Source organism: Chrysochloris asiatica, unplaced genomic scaffold (genome assembly GCF_000296735.1).
Source record: "Chrysochloris asiatica unplaced genomic scaffold, ChrAsi1.0 scaffold00234, whole genome shotgun sequence".
Lineage (NCBI taxonomy): Eukaryota > Metazoa > Chordata > Mammalia > Afrosoricida > Chrysochloridae > Chrysochloris > Chrysochloris asiatica.
In genome coordinates this window covers 295,871-309,296 of record NW_006408752.1, presented here as the reverse complement: position 1 = coordinate 309,296, position 13,426 = coordinate 295,871, and the positions used below count along the sequence as shown (strand labels likewise).

Sequence of the window (13,426 nt, the reverse complement as noted above, 5' to 3'; positions counted from 1 at the left end):
AAAAAAAAAAAAAAAAGACCTCATTATAGCAAAGTCAAGAGACAACCTGTAGATTGGAAGAAAATATTAAGGAACCATACATTCAATAAGTGTTTAATATCTAAAATGCACAAGAAATTCCTACAACTTAACAACAAAAAGGCAATTCAACTTTAAAAATGTGCCAAGGACTTGAATAGACATTTTACCAAAGAAATACAAATGGCTGATGAGCACATGAAAAGATGAACCACCTCACTAGTCACCGCTGCTGTTGGTGGCCTTGAGTTGATTCCTACTCCTAGTTCCTGAGCCATCTTTACAACCGTTGCTTTGTTTGAGCCATTATTATAGCCACTGTGTTAATCCATTTCCTTGACAGTCGTCCTTTTCTTTGACACTCTTTACCACACATGCTTTTCTGCAGGGTCTGATATCTCCTGATACCATGACTAATGTATGTGAGACAAAGGCCTCACTTCTAAGGAGCATTCTGGCTGTACGATTTCCAAGACAGGTTTGTTTGTTCTTCTAGAAGTCCATTATATATTCAGTATGCTTTGCCAACAACAAAATTTAAATGCATCAATTCCTCTCAGGTCTTCTTTATCCATTGTCCAGTATTCACAGGCATTTAAGGCAATAGAAGATAAGGCTTGGGTCAGGCACGCCATAGTCCTCAAAGTGACATCTCAAGAGGTCTTTTGCAGCAGATTTGCCAAGGCAAATTGGTCCTTTGATTTTCTTGTCTGCTGCTTCCAAGGATGTTGATTGTGGATCCAAATCCTTCTTAAATGCACATTATTCATTAAGGAAATGCAAAGCAAAACCACAATGAGCGACTGCTTAATGTTCACTAGAATGGCTATGATCAAACAACCAGAAAATAAGTGCTGGTAAGGATCTGAAAATTAAAATCCCCATTCATTGCTGATGGAATTATAAAATGGCCCAGCCACTGTGCAAGACAGTTAATCAGTTCCTAAAACATTAAATATTGAATTATCACGTTGTTGTTTTGTTGTTAAGTGCCACTGACTCAATTCCAACTCATAGTGAACTCACAGGATATCCGAGGAGCAGCTGGTAGACCTCAACCATGTGGTTTAAATCGACCATGTGATCCAGTGCTTATTCTACAGTATCACACTAGGATTGATCCAGCAATTTCACTCTTAGGTACTGAAAACAGGAACACAAACAGATACTTGTACACCAATGTTCAATGCAGCATTATTCACTAGCCAAAAGATGGAATCAACACAAGAGTCCATCAACAAAATGAATGGATGAGCAAAATGTAGTATATGGATACAATGGAATATTATTTAGCCATAAAGGGAAATAAAGTTCAAATATATGCTTTAAAATACTTACTGATGAAGATCAAAGACTTTGGTATGGGTTGCATCTCCATGTAAAGAAAACAAAAATCCTCACTACTAGATCAATAAACAACATCCATATAAATGGATAAAAGATTGAAGTTGTCAAAGACTTCATTTTGCTTGAATCAACCATCAATACTCATGGAAGCAGCAGTCAAGAAATCAAACAATGTACTGCACTAGACAAATCTGCTGCACAAGACTTCTTTAAAGTGTTCAAGAGCAAAGATGTCAGTTTGAGGACTAAGGTGTGCTTGATCCAAGTCATGGTATTCTCAATAACCTCATATGCATGAAGAAAGTTGGACAGTAAAAGAATTGAGGAATGGTGTTGGAAGAAGTACAGGCAGAATGCTCCTTGGAAGCCACGGCCAACTTGGTTTCTCATACTTCAGACATACTGTCTGGAGGGACCAGTCCCTGGAGAACGATATCATGTTTGGTAAAGTGGAGGGTCAGAGAAAAAGAGGAAGACCACCCTAATGAGATGGATTAGCACAGTGGTGGCAGCAATGGGCTTAAGCTTATGAGGTTGCCATGGGACCAGGCAGTGTGTCATTTTGTTGTGCACAGGGTCGCTATGAGTTAGTGGTGACTCGGTGGCCCCTAACAACAACAACATATGTTATAACATGGATGAACCTTGAAAAATATACTGAATGAAATAAGTCAATCACAATAGGGCAAATACTATCTGATCCCAGTTATACAAAACATCTAAAATAGGCAAATCAGTTATTTACAGGGGAAACCGGGTAAGATATATAGGAACCCTCTCCTAGCCTGCAAATTTCTATAAATCTACAATGATTCTAAAATCAAAAACAAAAAAATTAACAGTAACGGTAGATGTTTTGTAGCAAAAGGAAGGGAGTGGTTGACTTTGCAGCCCAGGAGCGGAGGGCCCTGGTACCATCAAAGGAGAAGAGCAGAGTGTGGGACCCTACCCAGAGAAGCAGTGACGCCAGAGATGGAGACAGAGACGATGACGTGGACAGATGGAGCGGCTGGGGACTCTGGACTCAGGGAGGGAGAGGGGCTGCGACCGAGGGGCAGGCTTGCAGGGTATACCCTCTGGTTGTTTGATGATGCATGGAGGGAATTATAATCATGGCAATTAAATGATATACGATAGGATGAATGTAAAGCTAATGTTTTCCCATGTAAACTATCACATAATTAATAATAAAAATGTAAAAAAGAAAAAAAATTTAACAAAGTAAAATCAGCAATGACCATATCTTAACCAAATGAGGTTCAGAATTAATTTCACATTTGAAAATCTTTGAGTATCATTTAAAGAATAAAGTATCTGAAAAGATTCAACCTGTAATCATGACAATGATTTTCAGCACAGAGTCCTGGTGTGGCACTGCTGTAAAGTCGGCTTGGACCATCAAGGCCAGTGGTTCAAACTCACCAGTTGCTCCTCGGAAACCCTGTACAGGGTCACTATGAGTCGGATGCCAACTCGACAGCACTTAGTAACAATAATTACATAAGAACAGACAGGAACTTCCTCACTATAACGAAAAACGTCCATAAAAATCTTACAGCTAACATATTATTGGTGACAAAATGAATACTTTCTTCTTGAGATTGGGGACAAGATAAAAATGTCTCATCTCACCACTCACACTCAACATTGTACTAGAGGTTCACACCAGTGCAATCAGGCAAGAATAAGAAAGCCAGCTTGAACCACAAGGTAGGCTGTTCAAACCCAATTCGACGGCACATAACAACAATGCTTGGAATACAGAAATATTAATGGGGGTAGTTACACTTTTAGTGGACTCTTTTCCTTTTTTAAATGCTTGCCTGTCGTTGCCCTACAATAATGTTTACAATCTAGTTTTTTCTGCATTTTTTCCATGCTCATACCACACTCCAATGTACAAATATAAATGCTCATACATAGAACTGTGCCATTTGCTTTATAAAATTAAATCAATTTTTAAAAAATCAGATCTAAAAAAATTAAGTCTTATGTGTATACCTTGATAAATTTTAACAAGTGTATTCATACCAATATGACTATTAACTAAAAGAAAATCACTCCAAAGACTTCCTTCAAGGCCCTTTCTTGTCAATTCCTCCTACAGAAGCAATCATTCCCAAATTTCTATCAATATAGATTAGTTTTTGTCTCTTCTTAAATTCTGTGTAAGCAACTGAGTATTTATGCATGTTTTTTTTCTGAGCATGTTTGAGATCAATCCGTGTTGCTGAGTACGTAAGTTCATTCTTTTTTTTATTAGTAATTTGTATTCCATTATATGAATACATCACATTCCATTTATCTATATCAATGGATACTTAAGTTACTTCCAGTTTGGGGCTTTTATGAATAAAAATTTTCTGGGTAATCTCACACAAGTCTTTTTGGGAAATGAATTCATTTCTCTTGGGTACATATCTAGGAATACAAATGTGTTGGGTAGATGTAAGAGACTGAGTCAAAAAGTATTGCTTCAAAGTCACGGACACTTTTGTTAAACAAAAATATTGAAATGTGAAACTACATTCTCTCTATATATTTCATCTAGATGTATATATTTCTGTAAGTGGTGTTAGTGGCTTAAGCATTGGGCTGCTAACCAAAAGGTCAGATCGGCTGCTTCTCAAGAAAAAGAAGAAGTGTGCTTCTGTAAAGATTTCCAGCCTCAGAAAGTGTATGAAGCAGTTTTACTCTGTTCTATAGGGGTGGATATGATGTGGAATGGACTCAACAGCAGTGGGTTAACACTTCCCCAAAGAAGTCTGCACTCTTCAATTTATGCCAGGTCAAAATGGCAGTTTGGGCATCCTTGAAGGACTCAAATAGTATTCCTTTGCAATGTTCTGAGCCTTTGAGGGACAAAAAGAAGTTTAAAGACAGGTAAGATCAGAGCTGTAAGATAGATGGGGTAAAGTCTCCCAAGGAAATTCTCGTGGACAGCCCTTGTTATCTTGGAAAGATAAGCAGTTACACTGCCATGATAGAAAACAATTCCTCAGTGCAACTGTTCTAGTCTTCTGGCCAATGCAATTTTCCATTTTATTTAATCAACATTATACTTTTTGGAATCCTGAAAAACAATCGCCATAATCTTCAAAACTGACCATTCTGCAATTAATTTAACTGGAAGCCACTGTTGTGATTGAACCTTTTATTTGAATGCACCCAAACAAGACCAAAACATCTACTACTGAGAGAACTTGTCTGCAACCATCTATTGACCACAGAGACATACTTAAACATGTTTTATTTGGAATAAATCTGTGCATGTATGAAATGGAATCCTAGTAGCAATACTTTTTGACTCCCCATTGTATGTTTAAATTTTAAGAGACTGTCAGTCTTCTGAAACGATTCTACCATTTTACACGTTTACCAGTGGATAAGCACTGTACCACAAGGTCGGTTTGAACCTCAAGGTCAGTCTGAAACGGAAGGTCAGTGGTTCAAACTCACCAGTTGCTGTGTACAGGGTCACTATGAGACAAAATCCACTCAACAGCACTTAACAACAATAACAACTAGTAACACACAAGAATTTCAGTATCTCTACATCTTTGTTAACACTTGGTATTCCCACTCCTTTAAATTTATCATCTGGTGGGCATCTAAACCCAACCCACTGCCATAGAGTTGATTCCAACTCATAGCAACCCTAGAATGGGTTTCCTGCTGTGAATCTTTATGGGACCAGGAAACCAGGACTTTCTCTGGTGAAACAGATGGTGGATTTTCTGCACATAACATGTGTAGCTCATGATTTTTCCATACAGGTATTATGCTGCCAGAAATTTAAGCCATAATATGTATATCTTCATAGTCACAATAAATGCCTATGTTACTGACTTACAGAATCAAGAGTCAAATGGGAAGCTTGAATATTGATTTGAAAGTGAAACATTAAAGGTTATCATGTAACACAAAGGTAGAAAATCGGTGAATACTACTGCTTGTGATTTAAGCATGTTGCACTTGACAATCCTCAAAGACAGAGAAAAAAAAACTCTGCAAACTTTTAAAAGGATAGGCTCAACTGCAAGTTACAGAAAACTTAAGCCATATCAGAAATGGAGAAATTGCTCATGAAGTGGATTGAGGACCAAACATAAAAGTGAGTCCCTCTCAGCACACTGACAATCACTGTTAAGGAAAGGCGCTTGTTGGAGGTTCTCAGAGAAAAAGCAGGACCAGAGTGTGATACAGTGTTTTCATAATGTCCAAATCGTATAGCATTCTATTTCATAAAACATACGGACGTTAAGTGACGCTTGACTATATTTCTGTTTATTTCACATAAATAAGAACATTCTCCTACAGACCATAATCCAACCAACAAAATCATGAAATTAACAATAACACATCACTTCCATCCAGTCCTCCTCATTTAAATGTCACTCATCCTCTCATTACTGTATAATAAGGTTCCAGCTAAACATCACACATTGTATTGTGTTTAGTTGTCTGTTTAGTCTCTTTAAGCCTGAATCAGTTACTCAGTATTTCTTGGGGTCCTCATGATTTTGAGACTTTAAATGACTGTGTGCTCGGTGCCATCGAGTGGGTTCCGACTCACAGCATCCCTATGTACCACAGACTGAAACACTGCCCTGCCCCGTACCATTCGTATGACTGTTATGTTTGAACCCATTGTTACCACCCTTGTCAATCCATCTCATCGTGAGCCTTCCTCTTTTCACAATCCTCCACTTTACTAAATACCATAGCCTTCTGCAGGGACTGGTCCCATCTGATAAGATGTCCAAAGTCCAAGAGACAAAGTCTTGTCATCCGCACTTCAAAGGAGCAGTCGGGCTACACTTCTTCCAAGATAGTTTTGTTTGCTCTTTTGGCAGCCCCTGGTACTTTCAATATTCTTCATCAATACCATCATTCAACTGTACTGATTCTTCTTTAGTCTTCCTTCTTCATTTTTCAGATTTCACATTTATAAGAGGCAACTGACAATACCATGGCTTGGGTCAGGCATACCTTATTCCTTAAACTGACAGCTTTGCTCGTTAGCATTTGAAAGGTCTTTTGAAGTAGATTTGCCTAATGTAATCCTCATCTGTCCATTTCTTGAACTGTGGTGGCTGATACTGGAAGTTATGCCATAGGTATTTTAAATAACACCAGGGACACCCATGTTTCAATGGAGATTTCAGTGGAGCTTCCAGACTATGACAGACTAAGAAGAAGAACTGTAGCACTTTGGAAGGGTTAGCCACTGAAAACCAGTTATTTTATAAAATATCCCTCAATTTGAGTGCCTTAGATTTCTTTACTATTATACTCAGTTTAGCGTAGTGGTTACGAATCGGGCTGCTAACCGCAAGGTCAGCAGTTCGAAACTACCAGCTGATCCGCGGGAGAAAGATGAGGCGTTCTGCTCCCGTAAAGATTAACAGCCTCAGAAACCCTGTGCAGGGTCGCTATGAGTCGGAATCCACACCACGGCACATAACAACAACAACAACAACAACATACTCAGTTTGGGAGTGCAGTGGATCCATATGATACACACCGGACTATGAACCAAAGTCTGCTTTTCGAGCCGGACAAGAAAGATGGAAGAAAGATGAGGCTTTCTGCTCCCATGAAGATTTAAAGCTCAGAAACCCTATACAGAGTCGCTATGAGTAAGAACCAACTTGACAGCACTTAATAACAACACCCAGTTTCCATGAGAATAAGCTATGATTCCAATATCCACTGAAAGGTCTGGTTTTTTCCCATTATTTTGCAATATCGGCTCTATTTTATATATATTATTATGTGTTTCCAGTCTCCCTAGCATATTCCACTAAATTATCTAAGTATTACACTATTTTAATTACTATCAATTTTATCTATTTTATATATATTATTATGTGTTTCCAGTCTCCCTAGTATATTCCACTAAATTATCTAAGTATTACACTATTTTAATTACTATCAATTTTATCTGCTAACTAAACACTATACTATAGTTATTTTCCTTAAAAGTAACACTATCTCATTGTGTTAACATAACTGTTTTCCGCCTACTCCAAAGCTTCCAACCTTCCAATCAGTCAATCTAACAACCAACAACAAAATAATGAAAATAAGGTTACTCTTTAAAACCCATCCAAACATCACCTTTTTCAGAAATCTTTTTTGAATATCTCCCCACATTAGCTCTGTGTTTCTTCACAGCACTCCATTCAAACGTATGCTACAACTTAGAAGCACTGGACTGACTTTACCTACGTACAGGTCTGTCTTCTTCAGTATGCATAGCCACAGACTATGCATACTGAAGAATTATGTGCATCATCATGTAGGGCAATAACCAATGCATAATAATACAGAATGGGATGCATGCAGTTAAATTCCTAAATGTATTGAATACTCTTAAAAAGCAGGGCTCAATTTTACAAATTCTAGGAGCTTTCATAATAGCTCTTCAAAACAAATTACGTGCTATAAATCTGGAAAATAAAAGCATACGCATACCTTCAGTGTCTTGATCATGGTTGGATCAGTTGATCTAACATAGAAACTCTTCAGATACGGTTCAAACATACCCTAGATTACAAATAAACATATAAATATTTACATGATGTGAACGTTCCCATTCTTCTTTGAAATTATGTGCTCACAATGGACATACCTTTCGTTGGATTGACATAGTGGCTATGTTCTGTAGGACAATATACTGCACTTCCCTAGGAATTGAAGAGCACATGTCACTAGGTCTACTTCCCAACAAGATGCACTTCCAGCAAACAATACATGACACTCAATGGGACTCTAAAACGTATCAAAACTTGGTAATAAATCTTAGAGAGTTATGCCTTCTTTTTAAAGGTATTATTTTCCTGCAAACTAACAATAAGTTATATTTAATTCACCATGAGGAAAAAGAACTAATTTTAAAAGAATGCATTTGTAAGGTATAAAGTCAACAGTTACTATAGTTACTCTAAACACATGAAACAGAGGCACTTGTAGCGATAATGAAGCAAATATAACCAGAGCCTTACTATAAACTGAGTAGAGGGTTCATTTTATCCCTCACTCCTGCAAAAGTTTAAGGCCAGATTAAAAAAGCAGTGGGGTTATGTTTGTGCCCATATACCTAAGAAAAAATGTTAAAATTAAATATGGTATACAATCCTCCATTTTACCAAATACCATATCCTTCTGCAGGGACTGGTCCCATATACCTAGGTTTATGCCCATATACCTAAGAAAAAGTGATAAAATTAAATATGGCATACAAAGCTTCATGGGACAGCCCACTCCCAACCCTTCTGATTTTTCTTGAACTAGCAATAAAATGAAAATCCTTCAACAGAGAAAAGGGAAAAGGATGGGAAAAAACAGCTATATAAAAAGAAGGGGAGATCAGGAACACACAGGAAATACCATCTTATTTGTCACTAAGGGATGGCAAAAGCCAACCAGAGGTACTATGTTCTAATTAACAATAAAAATGGATACAAATCTTCATATATAAGGACCCTGGTGGAAGAAGTACAGCACACAGTTTTTAATTAAAAAAAAATAATAATAAGTAGTGCGTCATTAGTAGTACTAAAAATTATAAGCTAAACAGTTAAAAGCAAAATTATAAGCTAAAGCAGTTAAACCGAGGAAATAAACCAAGACAGAAAATTAATCTTAAACTTTGATATCATAGGAATTCAATAGATGTTCTGTAAATTGTTGCTCTGAACTGAAGAATGATGAGAAGTGAAAATTCAAGAAAGAGGTGTTTTTCATCTATCTATCTATTGGAAATTAAAAACACATGAATTTATGTCAAATAAGGGTGGCTACTAAGATTACAGTAATATTTTTAAAATAGAGCATACTACAGTAATTAAATATTGCCAACTTACATTAGGCTGCAATTATTTATTAATATAATCAGTTTGAGATATGTATTACACCATGAAAAATTATATATAATGCATTGTGTAAATCAATCGTGCACCGTGCCAGTGTATTTTTTCAATGAGTTCCATATTTACTAGAATTCACAAACATCATTATTTGTTAGACACAGAAATACCAAGCACTAAGACGAGGTTACTGTTAATATAGGTGATAGGCCACACGACAGTCTCAAGCTTTATTTAAAAATGTTTTCTTTTAATTCAGTATATATCATTAAGTTTGAGATTAACTGCATAAATACTATTATGATAATCCCTGTAACTATGAAATCTTATTGATAAAATGCTCAAAAGCACATAAGAAATGTTAGAAGACAGATCATATTAATCAAAGCATGATTCTGAAGGAATACAAAATGAGAAGCATATAGAAAATCAGGACCCACCTATTGCTACGAAGCAAACGCACTAGTGATTTAGAGATTACGGCAACTTCAGACTTGGGGGATATGTGCCAATACAGCTGAGCAACCGCCATGACCACCTGGAAGACAAAGTATAAAAGCAAGAGAGACTATGAATACTCAGGTACTCTACAGTTTCAAAATATATTCTTACATATTACTTCCTTTGTCCTTTATAAAATTTCTGTGAAATAAGGTAATTCAAAATGCCTGTAACAGAAAATCAATGGGAAGTACCAGAAACTCAAGCCATAGTCAAAAGAAGATATAGAATGAAGGATATCATAGCTGAAATTAGCTTTATCTTGGATGAAAGCAGAGAATACGAGAAAGATGTTTATTTGTGCTTTGTTGACTATGTAAATGCTTTCAACTCTGTGGATCATGACAAACTATGGGTAACACTGTGAAGGATGGGTATTCCAGAATGCTTGATTGTGCTCACAAGGAATCTGTACTTAGACAAGAACAAGTCGGTTGACTAGAACAAGGGGATACTGAATGGTTTAGAATGAGGGAAGGTGTGAGCCAAGGTTGTATTCTTTCACCATACTTATTTAATCGGTGTGCAGAGCAAATACTGTGAGAAGATGGATTATATGAAGAAGAGTATGGTATTTGGGTTGGAGGAAGACTCATTAACAATCTGCGATATGCAGAAGATACAATCTTGCTAGACAGAAATGAAGAGGACTTAAAATAGTTACTGATGAAGGTCAAAGACTATGGTCTTTAGTATGGACTGCACCTCTATATAAAGAAAATAAAACTCCTCACCACTGATTTAATAAATAACATCATCATAAGTGGAGAAAAACTTAACTTTTCAAAGACTATATTTGCTTCAACTACTCTTCTGTCAGTTTGTCGTATTGTGGTGGCTTTGCATGTTGCTGTGATTCTGAAAGCTATGTGACTGGTATTTTAAATATCAGCAGGGTCAACCATGGTATACAGGTATCAGATGAGTTTCCAGACGAAGACAGACTAAGAAGAAGATAGAATACTTCCGAACATCTAGTCACTGAAAATCTTATGAATAGCAGTGGAAAACATTAATCACCAGAATATTGAATATTGAAACATGATGAAGAGTACCAAAATATTGTCATATGTAGTGTCAGAAGATGAGTCCCTCAGGTTGGAAGGTACTCAAAATGTGACTGGGAAAGAGTTGCCTCCTCAAAGTAGAGTTGACCATGATGATGCGAATGGAGTAAAGCCTTAGAGACCTTTATCTGCTGATGGGACACAACTCAAAATGAAGAGACAACAGCTGTAAACATCATTAATAATTGAAATATGAAATGTACAAAGTATGAACCTAGGAAAATTGGAAATTATCAAAAATGAAATGGAATGCATAAAAATTGATATCCTAGGCATTAGTGAGTTGAAATAGGCTGGTATTAGCCAGTTCGAATTTGACAATCACATGGTTTACTATACTTGGTATGACAAATTGAAGAGGAATGGTGTCGCATTCATCAAAAAAAAAAAAAAAAGAAGAAGAACAAATCAAGATCTGTCTTGAAGTACAGCACTATCTATGATAGGACAATATCCATATGCCTATAAGGAAGACCAGTTGATACCACTATTATTTTATGCACCAACCACTAGAGCCAATGATGATGAAATTTAAAAATTCTATCAACTTCTTCAGTCTGAAATTGATCAAACATGCAATCAAGATGTACTGATAATTACTGATTACTGGAATGCAAAGGTTGGAAACAAAGAGGAAAGATCAGTAGTTGGAAAATATGGCCTTGTTCACAGAAATGATGCTGGAGATCACATGACAGAACTTTAAAAGACCAATGACTTCTTCATTACAAATACCTTTTTTACATAAACGATGACTATATACATGGCCTTATCAGATGGAATATACAGAAATCAAATTCACTACATCTGTGGAAAGAGACAGTGCAAAAGCTCCATATCATCAATCAAAACAAGGACTGGGCAGACTGTGGAACAGTCCATCAATTGCTCATATGCAAGTTCAGCTTGAAGCTGAAGACAATTAAAACAATTTCACAAGAGCCAAAATATGACCATGAACATATCCCACATGAATTTGGAGATTATATGAAGACTGAAGACCAGAAGAGTTGTGGGATGACATCAAGAACATCAATACAGGAAGACAGCAAAAGGCCAGTAAAAAGATATGAAAGAAGGAAAGACCAATTTGGATGCCAGACGTGACTCTGAGATTGCTCTCCAGCTTAGAGATGGTAAAACAAACGGAAGAAATGAGGAGGTAAACAAAAAATTTCAGAGAGCTGCTCGAGAAGACAAAGTCAAATATTAAAACAAAATGTGAAAGACCCTGAGTTAGAAAACAAAAAAGAAGAACATACTCAGCATTTCTCAAGCTGAGGGAAGTGAAGAAAAAAATTAAAGCCTCGACCAGCAGTATTGACAGGTTCTCTGAGCAGGAAATATCAAAAGAAGATGGAAGGAATACACAGAGTCACCATTACAAAAAGAAATGGTCGATGTTCAACATTTGAAAAAACAGCATATGATCAAGAGTCAATGATACTGATAGAGGAAATCCAACGTGTATTAAAAGCATTGACAAAGACCAAGGCTCTAGGAATTAATGGAATATAAATTGGTATCTTTCAACAAACTGATGCAGCACTGAAGGTACTAACTTGTCTATACCAAGAAATTTGGAAGACAACTACCTGGCCAACTGCCTAGAAAAGATTAACATTTGTGCCCATTCCAAAGAGCAGTGACCCAGTGGAATGAAGAAGTCACCGAACAGTTTCATTAATATCTCACACAAGTAAAATTTTGCTAAAGGTAATACAAACATGGCTGCAAATATACATTAACAGAGAACTTTCAGAGGTTCAAATCAGATCAGACAAGGACATGGAACGAGGGATGTCATTGCTGATGTAAGATGGATCTTTGCTGAAAGCAAAGAATACCAGAAAGATGTTTATCTGTGCTTTATTGACTACACAAAGACTTTCGATTGTGTGGATCATGACAAGCAATATGGACAACATTGCAGGGAATGGGTATTCCAGAATATTTAATTGTAATCGTTAGGAACATGTACATAGATCGAGAGACAGTTGTTCAAACAGAACAAGGGGACACTGAATGTTTAAAATTAGCAAAGGTGTGCACCAGAGTTGTATTATTTCACCATACCTATTCAACCTGTATGCTGAACACATAATTCAAGCTGGATTATATGAAGAAAACTGTGGCATCAGTATTGGAGGAAGATTAACAGCTTGCAATATGCAGATCATACAACCTTGCTTGCTTCCTGATGAAGCTCAAAGACCACAGCTTTCAGTATGGGTTGCATCTCAATGTAAAGAAGACGAAAAATACACTGAACCAATAAACAACCTCCATATAAGTAGAGAAAAGACTGAAGTTCAGGGTCTCTATGAGTCAGTACTGTCTCAATGGAACCTAACAACAACACCAACACCAACATATTTTGTTTGGATCCACAATCAACCATCACAGAAGCAGCAGTAAAGAAATGAAACAATGTATTGCATCACACAAATATGCTGCACAAGACCTCTTTCAAGTGTTTAAGATGAAAAATATCTGTTTGAGTGCATTACTGGTTGGAGGGCATGGAGTAAAGATTGTGGTGCATTACGGGTTGGAAGGCATGCAGTAAAGATTGCAGGGCAGTGAGTTGCTGCCTGCAGAGGCCATGATGCCTGTAGT

The 13,426-nt window shown here is 36.8% G+C and overlaps 1 protein-coding gene across 1 annotated transcript in view; it reads right to left on the bottom strand.

The window, feature by feature from the left end:
- Nucleotides 1-13,426, bottom strand: part of LOC102820845 (AP-3 complex subunit beta-1-like) — a 370,338-nt gene that overhangs the window by 183,637 nt on the left and 173,275 nt on the right. Inside the window, exons 9-11 of the mRNA XM_006873299.1 lie at nucleotides 9,680-9,777; nucleotides 8,003-8,057; nucleotides 7,846-7,917 (exon numbers count right to left, since the gene is read on the bottom strand). Of these exons, the coding sequence (XP_006873361.1) occupies nucleotides 7,846-7,917; nucleotides 8,003-8,057; nucleotides 9,680-9,777 (225 nt within the window). The remainder of the gene's footprint in view (nucleotides 1-7,845; nucleotides 7,918-8,002; nucleotides 8,058-9,679; nucleotides 9,778-13,426) is intronic.